The sequence below is a fragment of the Natator depressus genome, chromosome 6 (genome assembly GCF_965152275.1).
Source record: "Natator depressus isolate rNatDep1 chromosome 6, rNatDep2.hap1, whole genome shotgun sequence".
Classification (NCBI taxonomy): domain Eukaryota; kingdom Metazoa; phylum Chordata; order Testudines; family Cheloniidae; genus Natator; species Natator depressus.
In genome coordinates, this window is record NC_134239.1 from 44,078,304 (window position 1) to 44,100,515 (window position 22,212).

The 22,212-nt window shown below is 39.8% G+C and overlaps 1 protein-coding gene across 1 annotated transcript in view; it reads left to right on the forward strand.

Moving 5' to 3' along the window:
- The window catches only part of LGR4 (leucine rich repeat containing G protein-coupled receptor 4), a 118,442-nt gene that overhangs the window by 38,182 nt on the left and 58,048 nt on the right, over positions 1–22,212 (forward strand). The window contains exon 2 of the mRNA XM_074955165.1: positions 16,780–16,851. Within this exon, the coding sequence (XP_074811266.1) occupies positions 16,780–16,851 (72 nt within the window). The remainder of the gene's footprint in view (positions 1–16,779; positions 16,852–22,212) is intronic.

Sequence of the window (22,212 nt, forward strand, 5' to 3'; positions counted from 1 at the left end):
GGATAGGGAAAGATTAATTTCTTTTTACAGGTAGGGGGAAATGGAGGCACAGAGAAACAAAACTATTTGCCCAAGATGTCAGAGTGATCAAGGATCTGAACCCAGATGCCCGTAACCCTGTCTGGTGCTTTAACCCGGAGACCATTGCTCCTTTAAGAGGAGTGTTCAACTTCTGTGTATTTATGGTGGTAAATACTCCGACTACGTGGTGATATCCAAGGATTCAGAGATACCCAAAGGATAAACTCAGGGTCCACACACACACACACACACACACACACACACACACACACACACACACACACACACTTTTTTAGGCAACTTGTTATTTATAACTGCCCTTGGAACTGTTCAATATATGCTTTGTTTAATTATGTATTTAAAACAGGTACGGAATTAAGTACCTGAGTGTGTAGTTTTAAAAAAAAGAAAAGAAAAGTTCCTTATTCTTGTATAGCTAAGCATGGAGATGTTCTTGCCAATATTTTAACAATGAGCACCCACAAGATTTTGATAGGCAGAAAATAATTGAGATTTTTTAAGTAACCACAGTGTCAGGGTCTCGGTTGGATGGCTTATTTGGTTTCGTGTCTCGTCTCCTTTAGTACTAAAAATGTGCTTTGAATTAAAATTCTCCAAGATTTAACCTGGTTCCACTTTGCTGCCTCAGAAAAGGGAATATAGAGTAATTTAAGCAACATTTATTTTAAGGATGAGACTGAGACAAGGACGACCAACTCATAATATATAATTGTTTCCTACTTATTTTCATTTGGATAGAGACTTGGTTTTAACCTTACAGAGGAAGAAACTCAGGGTTTGATCCACAAAAATCCCTTATGAAGTTTTGCTGCTGACTTCATGGTGAGCAAGACCTGAGTAAATATGTAAGCATTAAGTGTTATCCCATTCTCCCCCTCCCTGGTGATATGACTCGATTTCAGGGATTTATCTGAGCAAGACCTATGGAGTGAAAAACTTCCACTGATGTTCAGCTGCTGTTACAAATGACCTCTTGCACACAAATTAAAGGAACACAGAGAGCTTAGGCACACCTGTTGGCAGCCCTGGTTTGATTGGGACACTCCCACATTTTCAATACCTGTCCCAGGGAGCTGATATCCCAGACAATGAATTGGGATTTTTGTCAAGTAGGACTTCAAAAAAAAAAAGCCAAAAAAAAAAACCAAACAAACGTGCACGTGAGTGCACAAAGAGAGCCCAATATCAATAGAAATGTTTAATGACATTTAAAAAAATCAGCAGATTTTTTATATTTAGATCCAAACAGTCCCTTTACAGTGCTTGTAATCTCAAGGCTCTTCCCCTGTGCTCCTGCATGAGAGCCTGAACGTGAAACTGACTAGAAACAATAGAGACCAAGTGTAGTGTGTGTTCATTTGCAAGCTGAATGAAGTGCAAAAAGCAAACCGGTAGGATAAATGGTGGAATGAACGTTTTTAGAATTTTAATATTCCGTCTCTTTTAACAGACTTCAGGCTTGATTGATAACACAAGAAGGGGGATTTTCAAATTTCACACACACACACACACACACACACACACATTTTAACTTGATTCATATTCCATAATTGAGAAGATATTTACCACGACTGAATTTTTTTTTAACCTCCTTTTAACAGGAGGTAAAATGTGGAGCCTAGGCTCCAACTCTCACATTTGAGGCACCCTTCGTTCTTAGGCCTTGATTGTAGACGGTCTTAAACCTGCAGTGAGCCCCACTGACTACATAGGAGCTCTTCATACCATGAAATACGGGATTGGGTCCTTGGTTAGTAATGTTTCAAACTGACACTTCAGTAGGGTCATAGAATGTAACCCCCATTCTCTATCTCACACCGATTTACAGAAGCAAGAACATTTTGCACAGTATAGGAGCTGTACTGTGATGTATTGGTACCTCTCATAATAGCATTGGTAACCATTTGAATGTAAAATAAGCTTATTCACACTGATTTTTAGAAGTATCCCACTACACTCTTCTATTAATGAGATTGTATTACTCACATTTGACCCCTCAAAAGCCACCTTGCTAATTGCAGGATAAATTGAGTCTCTCGCTGAGCTACTTTGAAGTGACTCTTTTATAGACTTTGTTAGTACATAACAATTTTTAACCATCAAAGGAATTATCTCTGATTAATAAGAGCAGCAAGTGTCATCTAATGCAGCTGTGGGTCAAATAGGTTTTGTTTACAAATAGATTTTGTTTATAAATTGCTCCCTTGTTTTAAATCACGTGGGTTATCTAATGGTGTTACTCATTTTAGTTTGTAAAAAGCGTTAATTGTGGTTAAAACCAGAGAGTAGCTTTGGTGCATTGCACTGAAAGCCAGCATACTAAGGATCTTTATTGAATTGGGGAAGGCAAGATTTGAGATGAAGTTTGTTCTTGAGCTTAAATGGCAGGACTGGGACACAGGAGATCTGGGCTTGATTCTCATTTCTGCCATAGACTTCTTGTGTGACCTTGCACAAGTCATTTAACTGATGTAGGCGTAGCTCTCATATGGAGAATTCTTTTCTCCCAACCTTTGGCTGTCTAGTCTGACTGTAAGCTTTTCAGAACAGGATTACAACTTTCTTTGGGTGCCTAGCACAGAGAGGCCCTGATCTGGATTGGAGCCTCTAAGCACTACTGTAATAAAAATAATAATTAATTATAAAATCATGAACAATGCATCATGGTCCTTTCTATTGTAAATAATCTTTAACTATGTAAAGGAAATGCTTTCGCATTGAAAGAGATGTTGTTTATTTCTGAAATCTACTGTAAATTTGCCCTTCACCCTGTGATCTACTTCTACCAAGCAGCTTGGTATAATGCACAAAACTATGGCTCTTAAACTTACTGCTGAGAACATGCAATGTAGCTGTAGCCACGTCGGTCCCAGGATATTAGAGAGAGAGAGAGAAGGTGAGTGAGGTAATATTTTTTATTGGATCAACTTCTGTTGGGGAGAAAGACAAGCTTTCAAGCCACATAAAGCTCCTCTTCTGGTCTCTTCAGAACTCTCACCAACAGAAGTTGGTCCAGTAAAAGATATTACCTCGCCTACCTTGTCTGCCTGGAGAGCATGTTGACTTACACTGGATTTCTCTTCCATGCTATGATCTGTACAATAATTCAGTTGATTTTTTTCTCAATTAATTCCACACCATTTGTTAATGTAGAACATTAACAGTATTTGTGTTTGCTTAATGGCTGGCATGCAGTGACTCAAAAACTAATTCAAAATAAGTCTTTGGATACAAGTATTGTTCTCTAAGATCTTGGTGATGGCTTGATTGGCATATGAATAGGGTACATTAGAGCTAGTTACTGTGTCTGAAAGAAAGCTAAGACGACATGTTGGAAGAAAAACAGGATGGCGTGACATGGGAATGAGGAGAAGAAAAATAACTACTAACAAATAGTTACTGACTGCTGTTGCAGGAACAGACTTGTCTGCGGGGGAAAAAAACAAAACAAAAAACCCATAGCCTTTGGGGCTATCCTAGTGGTAATGTTATGTACAGTGCTTTCCTGAATCAGGGCCTAATGTCCCATTGAAGTCAGTGGAATTTAAGCATTCACTTTAATGCTTTGCTGAATGTGATAGACTTCAGCATGTGCTTGAGGTGTTGCTGAATTGTAGCATATATTGCTATATAGGAAGCTTGTGTTCTATTTCTTAGAACTTCTTGAGAAGAGTGTCACAATTCCCCTAAAAAATTAGGACTTGCTGCTGTTCTGAGAACTGGTGGGTTCTCTTTGAAAGCATGTAAAACACACAAGAGCGCTGACATATGCCAAATGAGTCATGGTCTACTGGGAAGGGGGTAGAAACGTGTTGCATGTTGAATAGCTATCCGAGTGTAACTTATTTCCGTTGGTACCAATATGGTGTTGCCACATCTGTGGGTTGTGTATTAATTATATTGAATAAAGAATTCTCAGTTAACACTCTGAGGCGTGATAGGCTACAATGGGCTGTATTCAACCTGACAGTTGTCCAAGCGTTCCTCTGTTCTATCCCACCCTTTTACTAAACCTTGCATTTCAGTCTTTTATAACTCAATCCTAGTTAACCATCTACATTCATTGCTTGTGTGTCTGTAAAAGGAACATCCTGGGAGGTAGTTTGGTCTAGTGGATGGGATACGGAACAGGAGAGCTAGGTTGTACTCTTCGCTCTGCCACTGACCTGCTGGGTGATGTTGGGCGAGTCACTTCATCTCTCTGTGTGCTTCTGTTTCCTCTGCCTCATTCATTTAGACTGAAAGTTCTTCTAGGTAGGGAATGTCTCGTTATGTGTGTCACGTGGTACTCCATATGATTTTATGAAAATATGCTAATGAGTTTGAAATATAATATAACTGGAACATGCTTCATGTAAAAGGTCTTTTTGTAAGGTATCGTTACAAAGCTTATAATCTACTGAGTTTGTTCATCCTATTTGTATGAATGTATCATTCTTGTATCTAAAACTAGAAATATGAAGTTAACTCTGAGGTCCTATTGTAATTATGCAAAGTGTGGTCTGTTAATGGTAGTTTAGAATCTTGATGGAACCCATTGAGTAGGACAGTTGGCTGTACGTGGTTTATTTACCTACAAGCGCCTCACAGGTATTATGGAAAAGAAAACATGTCCCAAGCATTCCAAAATGTTCCCATGAATGAAAAATGTGAATGAACCTCTGCATGTAAGGTGCTTATTGTCAACATCAAGTGGAAAATGGATACAAAAAGGAATTTTTTTTTGTTTCTGTGCCGATGCTTAACCTAACAGCTGTTTAAGTTTGCAGTTGATGTTGAAAGAATTTTATGGAGAGGACGTAAGTAAACTAAACCAAAAAACATGGAAATATTGTCCTTATGCCTGTTAGGGTCTCAATGAAAATTACACCTATATATTATACACCTATATAGACCACTTATGGTTAGAGGTGCATTTCTTCTTTTTATATTTCTGCTCTCTTGTGCTTGGTTTAATAAACCCCGCTGGCAAATGTGGTGTTGGTTTTTGTTATACACAATTGTCAATCACTCATAAATTCATGAATGGACTATTTACTTAAAAACAATGTCCTTTACCCTTTCTACCCCACCCCCAAAAATGGAAGTATGGGGTAGGGTGGGAATTGTGTAATTTTAGTAAAAAACCTGTCGTTTTGACAAGCAGATATGATGTTCCTGTAGGTGGTCATGCACTATATTAATAAACTATTGATATAAAATTATTTTATATAGTGTCTTGAGTTTAAACTTGTTTAAAGAATGCCCCCTCCCAATTCACGTACACCCCCAGCCAGCCATAAAGAAAACGAGTGAAGCTGAAATCCCTAACCCTAAGTTGAATACCCATGCTTTAAAGCTTTTCAATAACTACCTGCCTTGCTTTTACCAAAAAGCTGAACATCATATTAACAAACCGAGGAAGGATGGTACAATGGTTAGGGTGCTAGCCTAGGACTTGGGATACCATGATTCATTTCCTGACTCTTACCACAGACTTCCTGTGTGACTGTCACTTAGGGCTTGTCTATACTTAAAATGCTGCAGCTGTTGCGCTTCAGTGAAGGCGCTACCTATGCTGACAGGAGGGCTTCTCCCGTTGACATAGGTAGTCTACCTCCCCGAGAGGCAGTAGCTAAGTCTACAGGAGAATTCTCCTGTCAACATAGCGCTGTCTACACTGGAGGTTAGTTTAGTTTAATTGCATTACTCAAAGGATTTTTCACACCCCTAAGCACCGTGGTTATACTGTCCTAATTTCCTAGTGTAGGCCAAGTCTTAGTTTCTCTGTGCCTCAGTCTCCCACCTGTTAATAGCACTTCCCTACTTCAGAGATGGTGTGAGGATAAATACAGTAAACACTGTGAGGTGCTCAGGTACTGTGATAATGGGGAGCTATATAATGGTACCCACAGTAGATTAACAAAGTGGCTTACCAGAAGGACAAATGGACATAAGCAAGAATATCTGGAATGATTTAAAACTTAGTTTTATATTTTAGTATACTAGTGATAAATTTTTCACTGATGTTTATCAGGGAAATTTAAGAGTATGAATTCAAATGGTTATCTTGCCAGAACATCTTTTTTTAATTTTTATTTGACTTTCTTGTTACAAAAGGGCAAGCAGTGTAATTATTTAATAAATGTATTTGCAGTGCCCCCTACAATAGGGCCTTTCTTGTTGATCAGAGTAAAATACTATTTCAGTTTTTAAAATGCAAACCAACAAAAGCTTCTAAGTGCAAGCTTATGATGTAGAGTTCCCCCTGCCTGATATTTCCTTGCCTCCTGTTCATGATTTTTCGCATTGGGATTGGCATCCTTCTGTAGAATATGTCCGCAAGTTTGTTACACTACTGTACTGTGTTGCTTCACAGCCCATACAATTACAGTATAAAATAGTAGCTTTAGAAGCGAAGTAATGTGACTCTCTAAGATAATTGTTGGTCTCTGTTATCTGGAAGATACCAAGTCTGCCTCCATTTTTTTCCAACTGAGTGAATTTAAGGTTTGCGAACATTGCTTTGTTGATGGTCCTAGAGGCTAACAGATCCTTTCTTTATGCAGAGAACATGAATAAAGTGCAACACCATGTCAGTGCAGGCTTTCCTGTGCTGTCCCTATGCCCTTCTGCTACACTCCAGAGGGACAGATAGATGGGAGGGTAGTCCTAGGATTGAGATCTAGTTTGTACAACACCAGCACAATGGGATCCTAGCCAATAACTAGGGATCCTCGTTGCTATGGTAATACAAATAATAAAAAAAAAAGTTCACTTTGTCCACTGCTAAGACTGCAGTTGATTGAAAGTTGTGGGTTCAGTAATATGAACATTTCCTACTAGGAGTTGAACTGAGACCACAAGACCCGTTTCAGCCACCGCAAAGCCTTCGTTCATCATTCTTTTGAACCTGCAGAGACTCAGTATATTAAAGATCTGTAATGAGGTGTGCACACAGATTTCATGCAAGAAACTTAAAATGTGGGAATGACTTTGTGTAATCTTAGTGGTCATTCTTTGTCTGCTGTGTAAAAAAACCAAACAAATGGAAAACAATTAACCATAATAAAAGTGAGAGACCAGGTACTGTTCGTGGAACATAGGTAATTTGGGGACCATGAGTGATATCCTCAAAGGGAGACGCATTTGAGAGTTATCTTGGTTACTGTTGTCCTGTCCTGGGCTGCATTCAAACCAGAGACCTAAAAGGGAAAGGTTTTGTATCCCCAGTACCAGCACAATGTAGTCCCATATCGTTCTGATTTTAGTTAACCTGAGAAGTAATATAAAAACATTGGCCAAGTCTACACTAGAAAAATTCTCCAATAATTTCCCACCATTGGCAACATGGGTTGATCTCAATCAGCATTTTCAACATTGGGAGTGCTAGTGTAGATGGGCTGCTAACTGTTCATAGAATTATAGGACTGGAGGAGACCTTGAGAGATCATCTGGTCCAGTCCCCTGCACTCATGGCAGGACTAAGTATTGTCTAGAGTCCATCCCTGACAGTTGTTTGTCTAACCTGGTCATAAAAATCTCCAACAATCTCCCTATTTATTCCAGTGTTTAATCACCCTAACAGTTAGGAAGTTTTTCCTCATGTCCAACCTAAATCACCCTTGTTGCAATTTAAGCCCATTGCTTCTTGTCCTATCCTCAGAGGTTAAGAACAACAATTTTTCTCCCTCCTCCTTGTAACAACTTTTATGTACTTGAAAACTGTTATCATGTCCCCTCTCAGTCTTCTCTTCTCCAGACTAAACAAACCCAATTTTTTCAATCTTCCCTCATAGGTCATGTTTTCTAGATCTTCTATCATTTTTGTTGCTCTCCTCTAGACTTTCTCCAATTTGTCTACATCTTTCCTGAAATGTGACGCCCAGAATGGTACACAATACTCCTGTTGAGGCCTAATCAGTATGGAGTAGAGTGGAAGAATTATTTCTTGTGTCTTGCTTACAACATTTCTGCTAATACATCCCAGAAAGATGTTTGCTTTTTTTGATTCATATTTAATTTGTAGTCCACTATGACCCCCAGACCCCTTTCTGCAGTACTCCTTCCTAGGCAGTCCTTCCCCATTTTGTGTGTGCAACTGATTGTTCCTTCCTAAGTGGAGTACTTTGCATTTGTCCTTATTAAATTTCATCCTGTTTACTTCAGACCATTTCTCCAGTTTGTCCAGATCATTTTGAATTTTAATCTTATCCTCCAAACACTTGCAACCCATTGCCAGTTTGGTCCTGTCCACAAACTTTATATGTGTACTTTCTATGTCATTATCTAAATCATTTGATGAAGATATTGAACAGAATCAGACCTAGAACAGATCTTTACAGGACCCCATTCGATAGGCCCTTTCAGCATGACTGTGAACCACTGATAACTACTCTCTGGGAACAATTTTCCAACCAGTTATGCAGCTCCATCTAGGTTGTATTTCTCCAGTTTGTTTATGAGAAAGTCATGTGAGACAGTATCAAAAGCCTTATTAAAGTCAAGATATACCACGTCTACGTCTTCCCCCCAGATTGATTTAGAGCTGCACTTGGCAAGGTTCTGTGACGTGTTTAAACACATAGGCAACCTATCCATACTAGGGGTCCCATTATTGCTGAAATAGCAGCAGCAAATGTGGGGAATTTTTAGAGGCTGTTCCTTGTGTAAATAGGCCTTTGCTAACAGAGATACTGCCTTACCTAATGGTTTTTGTACAATGAAGAGGACTTTATTCCAATGTAGATAACTCTGCCTAAGTTATTTTGTAAGTGTTATAATTAAATAATTCGGTGGCAGAGGGCCCAGATCTTGGAAAAGACTCAGTGGAGCCTACAGTATTACATGCTATTATCTTTCAGCAAACAGGTTAAGCTTGCTCAGAGGGAGCGTTTTACAGGGTTTTAAAGGTGCCTTGTTGAAACATGATGATCTTCTTTCCTTCAATAGCCACTTCCCCCTCCCCCACCTTTTTAAACTTCACAAAAGGTGGAGACAAGCTGGAGAGGTGAAAGGGAGAGGTTAGCCATTCATAAAGCATGAGGGGCTTTAAAGATTGAAGTCTTTCTGATTTCCTCTAGGCAATTGGTTAGTGCTGACTCTCTGGCTAGGATCCAGTTCTCCTTTTTCATAGCTGGGCATTTCATGTCTTCAGACTCCTGCACATTCTTGCAAGCTGCAGTATTTGAAGTAAATCAGCATGTTTTTTAAACGCAGTGTAAAACTGTTGCAGTAAAGTATCTATGCCACCTAGCTTAGTGCAGTCAATAATAGGCTAGAATAAATCCTTGTGAAGGAAAACATTGGGAATAGAAAGCACTAGTGCAGGGTCCCTGTGTGAAATTACTCAGGCAGAACTCCCCACCATACATCCATTCCCCCAGTGCTGAGTGAATGGGAAGATTCCTTCAGCTGGGATGTGGTAATTTTCACTGATAAGTTGCAGGGGGAGTGCTGGTCCATGTTCTGACATTTGAAATGTGAAACGTAATGATGACTCTGAGGCAATAGACAAGCAATTTAACAGCGGGGAGATTCTGTGAAGGTGCGGAGAGAAGGCTGATATTTGCTGAGCAATTTGATAGGCTATCCTAAGTCTGCACAGGGTTTTTAGAAATGGTCTGGATCCTGAATGGAATGGGAATCGTTTGTAGGACGGGCATGATATGATTTTGCTTCCAGCTATATGTGAGGCATCAGGCTACTGTGTTTCTGCTCATCTTGGAGTCTGGGAAAGCTTGTCTTGGGGAGGCCATAGAGAAGAGAGCTGCAAGAGCCCTTGTCAGAGCACAGGGAGGCACAGATGCAGCTGTGTGGGAGGGCATGGACCCCTTATCCAAGGATTTTCTGATACTTTCTGTCTATATTAACAGCCTAAATTTCTTTAACAATGTGTATTTTGCACAAGGGCACGGTTATAAAGTTCATCTAGTGCAATATGTTGTCTCGCAAATCAAGGCTTTTGTTTCACTGCTGCGAGTTGCGTAGGCGAAGCTTAATTCTCAAGTCTCTCTCTTCAGCACTGAGAGAGGAGATCCAGTGTTGCAGGCTGCTAACTGCATACAGCAAGTGCATTTGTTCTTTTTCCCCCCCATGATGATTTAGCTGGTTGTATATCTATTTTAAATACAGGCAGATTTTCACAGCTGCTAATGTTCTAACTGATCAGTGTTTATATTTTTTTTTAAAGTATATTAAATATATTTACATTCTCATAGCAAGTGCAAGGGGAGGGATGGCTTCATTAAAATTAACATTAAACAAAACAACAAAGGCAATGTTCATATGCAGTGTCAGAATATCCTGAAGGGAACATGCTGAAGCTGACTAAAGACAGAAAATGCTAAGTTATGCTTAAACTCCATTCTCCTCATTTCGCATTCAGATGTGGCTTGTAAAAATCAGGTATTAAGGAGACTGGACCCAACACAAAGGGTTCAGGTTAAAGGAACTCTGAGTTATACTGACAAATTCAAGGAATCTTAGGCCTGGTCTACACTGGGGGGCGAGGGTTGTGAGTTAAGTCGGTCTAAGTTACACGACTTCAGCTACGTGAATAACATAGCTGAAGTCGATGTACTTAAGAGCTACTTACTGTGGTGTCTTCACTGCGGGAGGTCGACTGCTGACGCTTCCCAATCAACTCCGCCTACGCTTCTCACTTTGGCAGAATATTGGAGTCGATGGGAAAGCGCTCGGCGGTCGATTTTTTGCGTCTTCACTAGACGCGATAAATCGACCACCCGCTGGATCGATCACTCCAGAGGTAAGTGTAGACGTGCTTTCAGTGTACTGGCTTTGTTTTAACATCTGCTTAAAAGACATTATGAAAGAACAAAAAGGGAGGGGAATAGGATGGGGTGATGATTTATAAATGAAATAGGAATTGTTACTATAAATGATTTTGTCTTCAGTCCCGTGCTAAGTATGTCTGGGAAAACTCTCACCAAACAAGTCTAGTTTCTGGGTGTGTCCCCAAAGGTTAGGCCTCTCCGTGACTTAGTGGATCACATTGCATCACAACTGTGAGGAGAACGATGGTTTCTGGTCATTTGTATTTTGTAGCTATAGCTCTCTCATGCCATCCAAGATGATGTGAATCAGGCCTGACTTGTTTCAGAGAAGCAGCTGTGTTAGTCTGTATCTGCAAAAAGAAAAGGAGTACTTGTGGCACCGTAGAGACTAACCAATTTATTTGAGCATAAGCTTGCGTGAGCTACAGCTCACTTCATCGGATGCATTGAGCTGTAGCTCACGCAAGCTTATGCTCAAATAAATTGGTTAGTCTCTAAGGTGCCACAAGTACTCCTTTTCTTTTTACAATTGGAAAAGTTGATTAAAATTGATTTAATTCAAGGCTTTTCACTTGGTGATATAAATCATAATTTAAATTGCCTTGATTTAAATCCGTTCACCCTGCCTTTTGTAATCTCCTTAGTAAGTTGGTCTTAAAAAGAGATTTACGTTAAACCACTTCAACTGTGTGTGTGTAGACCAGGTCTAAAGCTTACTGGGACAGCTGGCCTGTGGACTGGAATACGGCAGTAATGCTCAGCAGCAGCACCGATGTCAAGTGTAGGGAAGAGCAAGCATGAGCAACCCTAGCTCTTCCCACATTCTTAAGGCCACCAGGCCTCCTAGGGAGGGAGGCCGTTTTACCATTTCCAGGATACAGGCCACAACATCATCTCTTTTTTCTATTTTCTCCCCTCATGGAAATGGTCCACTCCGGCAGGGGATTAAAGGGAATATTGCTTGCACGCGCGCTCACTCTCTTATATGAACCCCCAGGGAAGCCCAACTTACGGGCTGGGTATGAATTAATTTTGACATATTGTTCTGCCATATTGCTCTAAATGACTGATTATGCTGTTAATTGTTCTCAAATTTAGTAAAAGAACAAGTAATTTAAGATAAACCTCTCCAGACATTTATTTCCCACTCTCAATTTTTAGTATACCATTTAAATTTAGCGCAATTTATTTTTTTTCCATATAGAGATCAAAAGGTTTTCAATGATGCACCGTTCAGGGGAAGGGGGGTTTTATTTCTGCATGTAATAACTTAGTCCCAGAATGAATTAAAGCATATTGCTGTACTTGTGCTGAAATATGGCATGGGACAACTGGTGCTGACGTGATCAGTTTAGTGTATGGTAATAATCGTATTACCAAGTACTTATCTCACTAGACAGCAGAGTTACAGATAAGAGTAACACTTTCTAATATTACTTCTGGTATTACCAGAATTGTCTTTTTTGTTTTGTTTTTGGTCTAAAATTGTTAACGTACCATTGACTAAGGCCCCGACCTTGCAAAAGAAACATGTAGGCTATGGGGTCATTCCATAAGGCTTTCTTTGTAGGATTCAGATGTTGACATTTAATCTTCATTAAACATGCAGCCTCCTAGATTCTCTTTGGATTGATTTGTTCCATGACATTTGAGGAGTACCATATTTTAATAATATCTGAATAACAAAAAAACCTCACTTGATTCAGTCTATTTTCCATTTTTTTATGCCTCCAATTGTCTAACATTACTTCAGCACTAATTTTTGTGGTGTTGATACAGCTTTCCCACAAGAGTAAGTAATTTTAAATAATGTCCTTGCTAATTAAAAGAGCATTAACAAATGTGATTGAATCTTCTGACTTCACACTTGCAGCATAGATATTGATGTTACAAATACTGCTTGTGAATTCTTGTTTTTAAACTCAGTGACTTATTATTTCCATATAAGCAGATAAAAACATCTGTTGACTGCAATGTATACACAGAGTCCTTTGTTGTTGCAGAAAATTTTTCTTCTATAACTAAAATTCTGTTGACTTTGTATTCATTTGGGAGAGAAAATTTAGTCCTATTTTTTCTGTCCAAAACGTTCTTATTAATTGCTTTTATATGTTGATATCTGTGTTTCAGCTTGCTGTTAAGCATTGTTCTTCTGGAGGAAAGCATTTGGAGTACTCACCAGAAATCTAATCCTTTAAGAAACTGGTTATACCATGTTCATGAGCTAAGATGGCACATGTAACACAGAAGTAAATTCCAATATGAACATTGTCGTATTAGCAACTTGAAAACGCAGTGAAACTCTGTGTAGTAAAATCAGTTGTTTTTCCACAGAACAACTTTGCTCTGACTGGAGATTGACTCCATAATATAGGAGCAGAAGTTTCCATATTATAATGTGTCGAAACAATCAGAGTCTTTCTGGTTTGCTATGAATGGAGTTTCATTAAAAGTAGACTTCAGTATATAACATATTTTGGAGGTTTGGTGGAAAAAACAACGAGTGTTTAAATCCCAGTAGTCTTGACTCAGTTGGAGTCATGAGTTCTTGACATTTCTGAAAATCAGGCCCTTATTGCTGTAAAAATTTTCATTCTGTCCTCTACTTTGTTGAGACTATTGGTTTCAACTGGATACGGTGTCCTGTTCCTATCCTAAACTGTTTAATGTTACCATGCACTGTTAAACAGCTGTCACATTTTACCTCAGAAGTGGCTGTATTCAAATCATGAATGAAATGACTTGTGTGTGTGTCTGTATGTATATAAAGGACATTTTGGATAATATGCACTATCTAAACATTATTACTGCCATCCCAAATTATGAAACTGTTAATAATAATTTCAAGAGCTATGTTGCATGGATATTGTTTTAGGAGACCCTACCAAAATAACATGAATTGTGGTGGTCTTGTATAACTTGTTATCCACTGGTGATTCCTCTGGGTCTCCCCTCCTTCCCCTTTTCTTTTGCCAAATTCATAAATGCTTATTTAGTTAAGCACTGGAAGGGGATGTGGAGTCATCTGGAAAATGAATGGCCTAGCCTGGGTGTGTGAAATGCATGCATTCATGGCAATTTGAAAAATGCAGGGGAGGAGGAGAGTAAAAGTTGCAGCCTCCTGTGGAGCAGACAGCTGACAATTCATGTATCTGATACTTTTATTTACTTTTCTACACAAGAAGAAAAATGTACACCCACAGCAACTGCAACATCCCATGGTACCCAAGCTGTTGCTGAGATACAAAGCACCTTTATAAACAGACTGTAGAGATCGCCAATAAAGCACCTCTCATTTGACTCCCTGAATTTAATGAGGGAGTCTGGACTGGGGTTCATGTTTTAGTCACTTTCACAGCTGGGTTTGTGTTACATCTTATTCTGGTCTCCTGTATTCTTGATTTACACTGGTGTAATTCTGTCAGTTGCAGTGGGGTAATTCTTGATTTGCCCAGTGAAATCAGACCTGGGCAAACATCTTGGTGAAAGAGGCAATTGCCGGTAAATGCGATGTTGCACAGTGTATATGAGAATTATTTGCTATCATTCTGGTAGTGCTCTGTGCGCATGTGTGTGGAAGTTAAGGAGCAGGGGAGCAGCAAACCAGCAACTGGTTATTTATCCATTGGGTGAGCAAAGAAAGCCTGATATAAATTCCATCAAGTGCCAGCTTGATCTCTTTCTCTGTGGCAAAAAATAGGATAATTTTTCAATAACCAATGTGTGATTTCAGCAGGCCTATTGGCTTTGTAACATACTTGGATGTTTAGTATAAATAGAGCTACTATTTTCCTTTATGAACTATGACTAGATGTTGTGGCTTGACAGTTGCACGAATAACATGGACATTACTTGTAGTGTTTTCAGGAAAAAGCTACTTGGTATATTGAGGGTATATTTTAATGTACATTATATGGAAGCTGACATGTTTACATCTCCTATTCTAGCACAAGGCAGGGCGCAAGCATCTTGGAGGTTTATTCCCTCTTGAAATGACCTTTGTGCCTGCCAGCCCTCAGAGACTCTGGAGACTTCCTTTGCTCCTTAGGAGCCTGCACCTGTTAAAGTTAGTGCCAAGTCTCCTATTGAGAAAAACAGTGAAAGAGTTGGCTCTGGCCGTGGAAACTGCTTTTGATTCTTCAGCAGAATACTTTTCTTTTGCTGCTACGAAATGGCTGATAAGGGATTTGTACCACACTCTTCTGTAGGGTGGTATCTGAGTGAGCTCAGCTGTTTTATTTCCAGAAGTAGTGGCTCTGCTTTTCAGGTGGAGAGTTTCAAAAGTAACGATGGTGCAGGCTATAAACACATGCTTGTAGAATTCCGCAACTGCTCATGGCCTGTAGTTCTTGCTCCCCTGGCTGATGAGCCCTTCAACTTCTGGCTTTGTCAGTGTTTCTGGTTTTATTCCATCACAGGATTCTACTTCAGAACAAATGCTCATCTTGACAGGCTGGACTTTTATGGAGCCAGGATCTTCTATATCTATATTAGACCTGTTTAGTTTGAGATCCTGGCAATTTTTTTTTCTGACTATAGCCCTTCGGTACCAAACAGATACCATTCCCAGTGGTTGAAATAACAGACTATCCTCTGGTCTGGTTTTAATTGCAAATAGGGTGTGTGGAATGACAAGAAAAAATAAATGACATCCATGTGTTTATTGGCTAAAGGAGAGATGTACTTGTGTGTGTATTGTTGATATGAGACGCACCTCTGTCTGTACTCAGATGCAGGAACATCTGGCGGTTCTAGGCCGACTATGTCTTCCGCGCATTTTCTGGAAATAAGAAGGCATGTAACTTGCATTGTTTAGGTGATAGGTGTTGCTGTGCATTCCATAAGGAAAGAAAGTTTTCTCAAACTTGATGCCAGAGTGAGGCTTTGCTCTGGTTTGGAAGACCGATGATGCAAGGGAGAGTGGAAGAACGTTGCAGCTGTGGTATTAAGTCGTCTTTACACTTTTTAAAAAAAAAAATTAAAATTGAAGGGCAGTAAAAGTGGGAAGTAAAAAATAAAAAGGTTAAATAATAAAAATTAAATTTGGCAGCTGTTAGTGTAAACTAATACTTGTCAAATCAAATTCTTGATTCTGGCCATGTTCTCTCGCTTTTACTCAGGTTGAGTAGTACCTTACTTCACGAGTAGTCCCACTGATTTCATGATAGGCATGCAACTAATGTGTGGTGGTTTTTTTCCTATTCACTCCACTACTCATGGAGCAAAGTGCTACTCAGCATGAGTTGAGGTTGGTAGAGTTTAGTTTGCCACTTACTGCCAATATAAAAACAAGAAAGAATCGGTCTGCATACCGATCATGTAAGCACTTGTTGCTTGCATGCATGTGCTTATGGGCTAAAAATGAATTATACTTAAAACTATTACCTCAAGGACTTTTATAGGTTTTGCAGAAAATATGACTGCGGTAGAGCTGGGGCATGTTTCTGCTATTCTTTTCAGCTGCTCCAAAAGCCACACTTGCCTGAAGGTCTTTATTTTATCAAGTCTCAGTGCATGTGTTTATTTATTTAAAAAAAAAACAACAGACATTACGGTATGAATATTTGAACACTGGGTGGTCACATTTTTTACAGGCGGTGGTTTCAGAGCGGTTTTAGTTACATGCATCAAGAGTGTGTGTGTAAGGAGTCAGTAAAATCAGGACTGGAGAAAATAGGTTTCTAATAGGCTTTCCCCTCCTCTCTTTTGTAACTTCAAGATATATTTTTTCCCCCTTCTGGTTGTCAGAAGAAAGCCTTTGGTATCAATCCTTCATGATGCTCTATATTTTTAGATCTCCACACTGTGAAAGTTTAGCCTGCAAACTCCTACAGATACCACAACATTACACTGGAAAAAGCTTTTTCTATTATCTCAGCAGCTGATCTATTTAAATGTACTTCATGTTCTAAACTGTAACATTGCTTATCATTTGACCCATTTGTGTGTTCTTCTTTCCCAGGGATATCAGTATGAACAATATCACAAAGCTACCAGAGGATGCATTTAAGAACTTTCCTTATCTTGAAGAGCTGTAAGTATTTCGCATGTAAAGTCAGGGCTGTTTTTACAGTGCTGTGGGGTGGTTGTGCAGTTAACCTGAAAATGGGTGGGAAAGCAAATTGTGGTGTTAGGATGAGCTGTGAACAGAGAGAGCAATTATACCTTTAAAAAAAGACTTATATATGTTTGGAAGCCAGAGTGGTTAATGCTAGTAATGAGAGACTTTTTACAGTAATTATTTTAATCATGACTACAGTGGTGACACATACTAATTATAGTGTTATCCAAAGATAACATAGGAGAAGTGTAATTGCCATTGTTTCCAATGGAGTTACAGTATAGTTATTGCACAGCTTCCATAAATACATTGTTTCAGTTACTGTGCAGTTAACTTCCATTACTGCTATAGGTGACAGAGGCAGCATGGTATAGGTCAGGATGTATTTGAAAAGAAATAGAGGCCTTGTGTTTACAGCCTCTTTTTTATAATTCGTTCTTAGTTTTAGCAGTGCATCTTCCCTTATCCTGTCTTCCCCCCTCCACACATCGCTCAGCTACCTCACATCCAGCCTCGTCATTAGGCCCCAGTTCAATAAGTCTCTCAAGCATGATCCTAACTTTATGCACATTAGTATTCCTGTTGACTTGAATGGGACTATTCACTCACGGAAGTACTCTGCTGAATTGGGGCCTTAATTTAGGATTCTGAGCAGCAGCTGAAGCCCCCCGTAAAAATGAAGCAAAAAAGTTATGATGTAGATTCTATTTTAAAGGTCTAAATATTTCTAATAATTTTTGTGTTTCAACAGGAAGAGGGACAAGCCTTTATCTTAGTCAGAATTACCACTTCAATAACAGTAATAAATTGCACTATGTGTCTTGGTTTCTCCATCTGTTGAAGGGGGATAATTCTACCCACCTTTTGCAAAGAGCTTTGAGGTGTTCTAATAAAAAGCAATGTACAAGTGAAATTTCTGTTGCCCCCTTGATTATGAGTTGCTTAATAATTTCAGTCTTTAAAAGTGCTTTGAGATGATAAATGTTGTTAACCTTGTCAGCGATTTTTGTCTAGACTGGGAAAGGAAATTGAATTTCAAAATATGTTAACTAAAATCCCCTTGGTTAAAATGTTTTAAATACATTTTTCAAACACAACTCATTTTCCCCATTTAGAAAAAGGCCTTGTGAGGTAAGGAAGTATTATCCTTACTTCACAGATGAGGAATGTAAGGCACACAGAGGAAAAGCCATTTGTACAAGAACATATAACACAGTGAGTCAGTAGCAGAGCTAGGAATAGATTGCAGATCCTTTGGCTCCCAGTGTCCTACTCCAACTGCTGCATCACACGTTTTCCCTGGTAGGGTTGAGGTATTATGCAAAAATGTGGAGACGGTGATGCAGTGCATTTTGATATCACTGTAAAAGAACGCGTGACCCCAAGATTTTCACTGTGTCTTGTACATGATTCTGGTTCAGGTCAATAGGTCTGTGAAGCAAAGATGAGTTTCTTCATCCCAGGCTAACTGTAAATGAGATTCCTTATATTAATGTACTCAGAAGAACTGTCCTCTCCCATCAGGCTCTGGACACCCCTACGTCAATAAAATCTAGAACTGTTTAGTGAAGTAATATAGTTGCTTTCAAGATTCCAGACCGTGTTCTCTCCCACACCGTAACTTTTAAAATGTAGCAGTGCTACACTGAAAATGGAACAGTTTAAGAAAAGTTTGTGCCATGGCAGGAGGTGCCGACTACATGCAAAATTACAGGGTTAGGAAGGCTCAGCTGGCTCAGGATTTAGATTGTCTGACCCCTCCCTAAGTGCTTTATAATAGATGTAAATGTGTTTTTGGGTTTTGTGTGTTTAAGTTTCCAATGTATCTTATTTGTTTTGTTTTCTGTCCAGGGTTCTTTCTCAAATTCCTCGCCTGTTCATATTTCACACTAAATTTAAAAACCAAAAAACCGACCTTCACACAGACTGTGGGATCCTTCAGTTTTTCCCTATAAGTAATGAAGCAATAAAACCTAACTGGGTGGGTGTGCACTTCATTATGTAATCTCCATAAACCTTGGGGTGTGTCATGAAGTAAGGAGACAAAAAGGCAGAGCCTTCAGCCACCATATACTTGTGCTTTATTGCTCAAGAACCATACTCTACAATGTATCTCATTGCAAACTGTAATGCTGGAATTTGGGAGGGGAAAAAACCAATCAGACCTGGCTTTAAACTAGGCTGTAGTTCTGAACATCTGGATGTTTTAAATCCTTGCTAGCATGGTTATTTGATGTATCCAAATAAACAACTCAAAAAATTAGAATAAAATTGGTATTTGTCAAACATTATTTCTGACACATTCATATCTTTGTTGCAAAAGAAACAATCCTAGAGTCCTTTTTATCTGCGAGTCACGTAGGCCCAAGAGCTGAGGTTGTTTTTTTAAGGCTATTCCGTTCCTTGCTTTGCATGGCAATGGAGCAGGGGGGAAATGCGCACCCCCACTCCACAAGCAGCAACCATTTTAGCTATATCACCACTCTATCCCTGTCCCAAAAAGCACCCATCACCATTACTGTACCATGGGAATGAAGAGTGCAATCCCCAGAAGCACTGAAACTAAAACCTGCCCAACCTATTCAGTCTAATCTATCACTGATACAAGAAGACTCCACCCAAGGAAAAAAGCCCCAAGGTGATCAACACCGAACAGGCAACTGCATATTCTGCACCTCTCAGATGCCACAGTGACTGGTAGAATTGCATCAGCTGACAACCAGTTACCTTAGACTTGTACAGGTGAATGCAAGGTTGTTCGTTAATGTGAGAATCGTCTATGAACTGATCACAAGGTTCCTGACCTGGCATGCATCATAAAAATTGGGTTTGATGATGAAGCCAACCTGGCAGAAGCCCCAGCCAGTCTCTGTGAGATACCTAATACATCGTGGGTTTAGAGTGGCCAAGAGTGGATGCTGTGTGATCATAATTTCATCCAGTTTACGATAACAAGCAAGAGTCTATCTCCAAAATAAAAATATTTGAGTCTGTTCAGCTGGAATGTTACTGCAGTGGCAACAAATCATGAAGACTCTTCTAACTTATATATAAGGCTTACTCATTTGACAAGAATTTAGCCACATTTCTAGAAGAATTAGTCAAGCTTCAGCTGAGATTCATTGTCCTGGGAGACTTCAAATTCCATGTAGAAAAATAATCTGACATAATAGCCCAAGATATGCTATGAGCCATGACTGACCAGGGTTTTGCCCAGGCCGTCTCAGACTGCACGTGCAGCTAGATGCATGCCTGACCCAGAACTTAGAAGCACTGACAGCATACCATATTCCTGGAAGGGCCACCACCGAGAGGGACCCATTCTTGCCCCTTCAGTGAACTGATTCTTCTCTCAGAGCCACCTGGACATTTTCTGTGACCAGAAGATCTTGAAAGGGACAAGCTCCTCATCTAATAAATGTAGATGTTGATGAATTACTTAAATATTACCCAACTGCTGACTGAAACCATCAATGAACTAGTCCCAAAATAACCACTTGTCTTACAGGTCCCTGTGGTTCTCTGATGACCTATGTAAAATGAAGCAAGAAAACAGCTTACAGGAGTACCAATGGCACAAAATATGTTCCACACCAGTCCATGTAGTGCTGAGGCCCACCTGTAGGCAAATGCTGTAAGCCATAAAAGATTCTTTATTTCATACGCAGTTCTGCTAGCTGATAACTGACAGCTGAACTGGTTTGTGGAGCAATCTAACTAATCCACTGGAAGGTCTAAACGTGCTTCTAGGACCAAGTGCAGCTCGCTGTGGAAAAGAGGTCCACTTCAAAAACAAAACCAGCAAGATCTTAGAGAGCCTTGTTGAATGAAAACTGAACTGTTACCCTGTGGGACTCCTTGCCACAGGAGGAGCGGCAGAGGCAAAGCCTGATGAGCTCTAGGTGTGAGATGCACCTTTTCTTTGATAACTCAGTACTTAGGAATGACCTCCTTAAAACTGACCCAAAAACCCATCTTTGCATATCCTCGCAGAGAGGAATGGTGAGGGACCTCTCCTTTTTGATATGAGCATTCATTCTTTTGATTTGAAAGGTGCTTCATAAATACTTAATGAGCAGGACCCCATTGTGCCAGATAACTCCAAACAAAAGGGCATTTTTTTTAGGTCCTCAGCTTGCCCCCCTGCCATTTTAGGATGGTTGGAGCAAGAGGACCAAGTGGCCAGTTTGGAGAGTGGAAAATTTCCATGGGCACTAGTGACAAAACCGTGCGCAGCACTGCCATAGAGGAAGTAGAGTGGAGGCGTGCAGGAGGCAACAACTGCACTTCTGCAGAAGTCGGGGTCCCCAGATGGCAGGTAATCCCCCATCTGTGCAGCTCCTAAGCCATGGAGGAATGGAGCTCTACTCTAATCGGTCTTAGGAGCTCTGGATGGCAGCTGCTGCCTCCTGCTGCACAGCTCCTAAATCATACAGGAATAGAGCACGACTATTACAGGGCTTTAAAAGCTCTCCATGCAGGAGACTTCCCCTGCAAATATCCTCCTGCTGTTCCAAAAAGACAGTGCTTTTGCCCCACCTGCCGCTGCCTGCCTTCTGCTTCCTCGGTTTTGCAACACCTCGGTTTATCCCACCATCTCACAATCTAGTAAATTGCCAAATAATGTCACAGGATTTTATGATGACTCAATGGAGGCGGATAGATGTATAATTTAGGACCCTGAGCCTTGCTGGGGGAATAACAAAAGGAGTAAGGTTCATTTGAAGGAACTGTTTTCGTTGCGTTAGGGAAGTGGATAGTTTGAAGGCCTGTCAGATTTTAAACAGGATCCTTTTTTAAATGCTAAGATGACTATTAACAAAATTAAAAGAAGACACTTAGTGCTAGGTATGTAAAAGCTTATCTCCTAATTAAAGGTGCAGTCAACATCACTAAGTATCTGATCTGCAAGCCCAGTCCATTGGTATTTGATGATTAAATGACATCCTACATGCAAATAATTGCAGGTACGAATAGGGTAGGCCCAACTAATTCTCAGCTGAAAATCAGCCTCTGGGTATATGTGCTATACCTGCTGCTGTTCACCCCCCCGCCCCATACATTTACTGCAGAGAAGCTCACAGTGCACTTTATCATATGCCTTGAGGATTCTTGCAATATTTATAAATGTTGTTGTAAAACTTCTCTATCTCGCTGTAACTGATACTCATCTGGAAGTAATTTGCAAGTGACTGAAACTGCAGCGGTCAAAGTCGCTGAGGAGCAGACCACCAAGGCTTTTGCCACAGCAGTTAATGAGGTATATTCTCTACAAAATGTTAACATTAACATGCTACATCCCTGAACTTGATATGGAAACTTAAAATCCTGGAA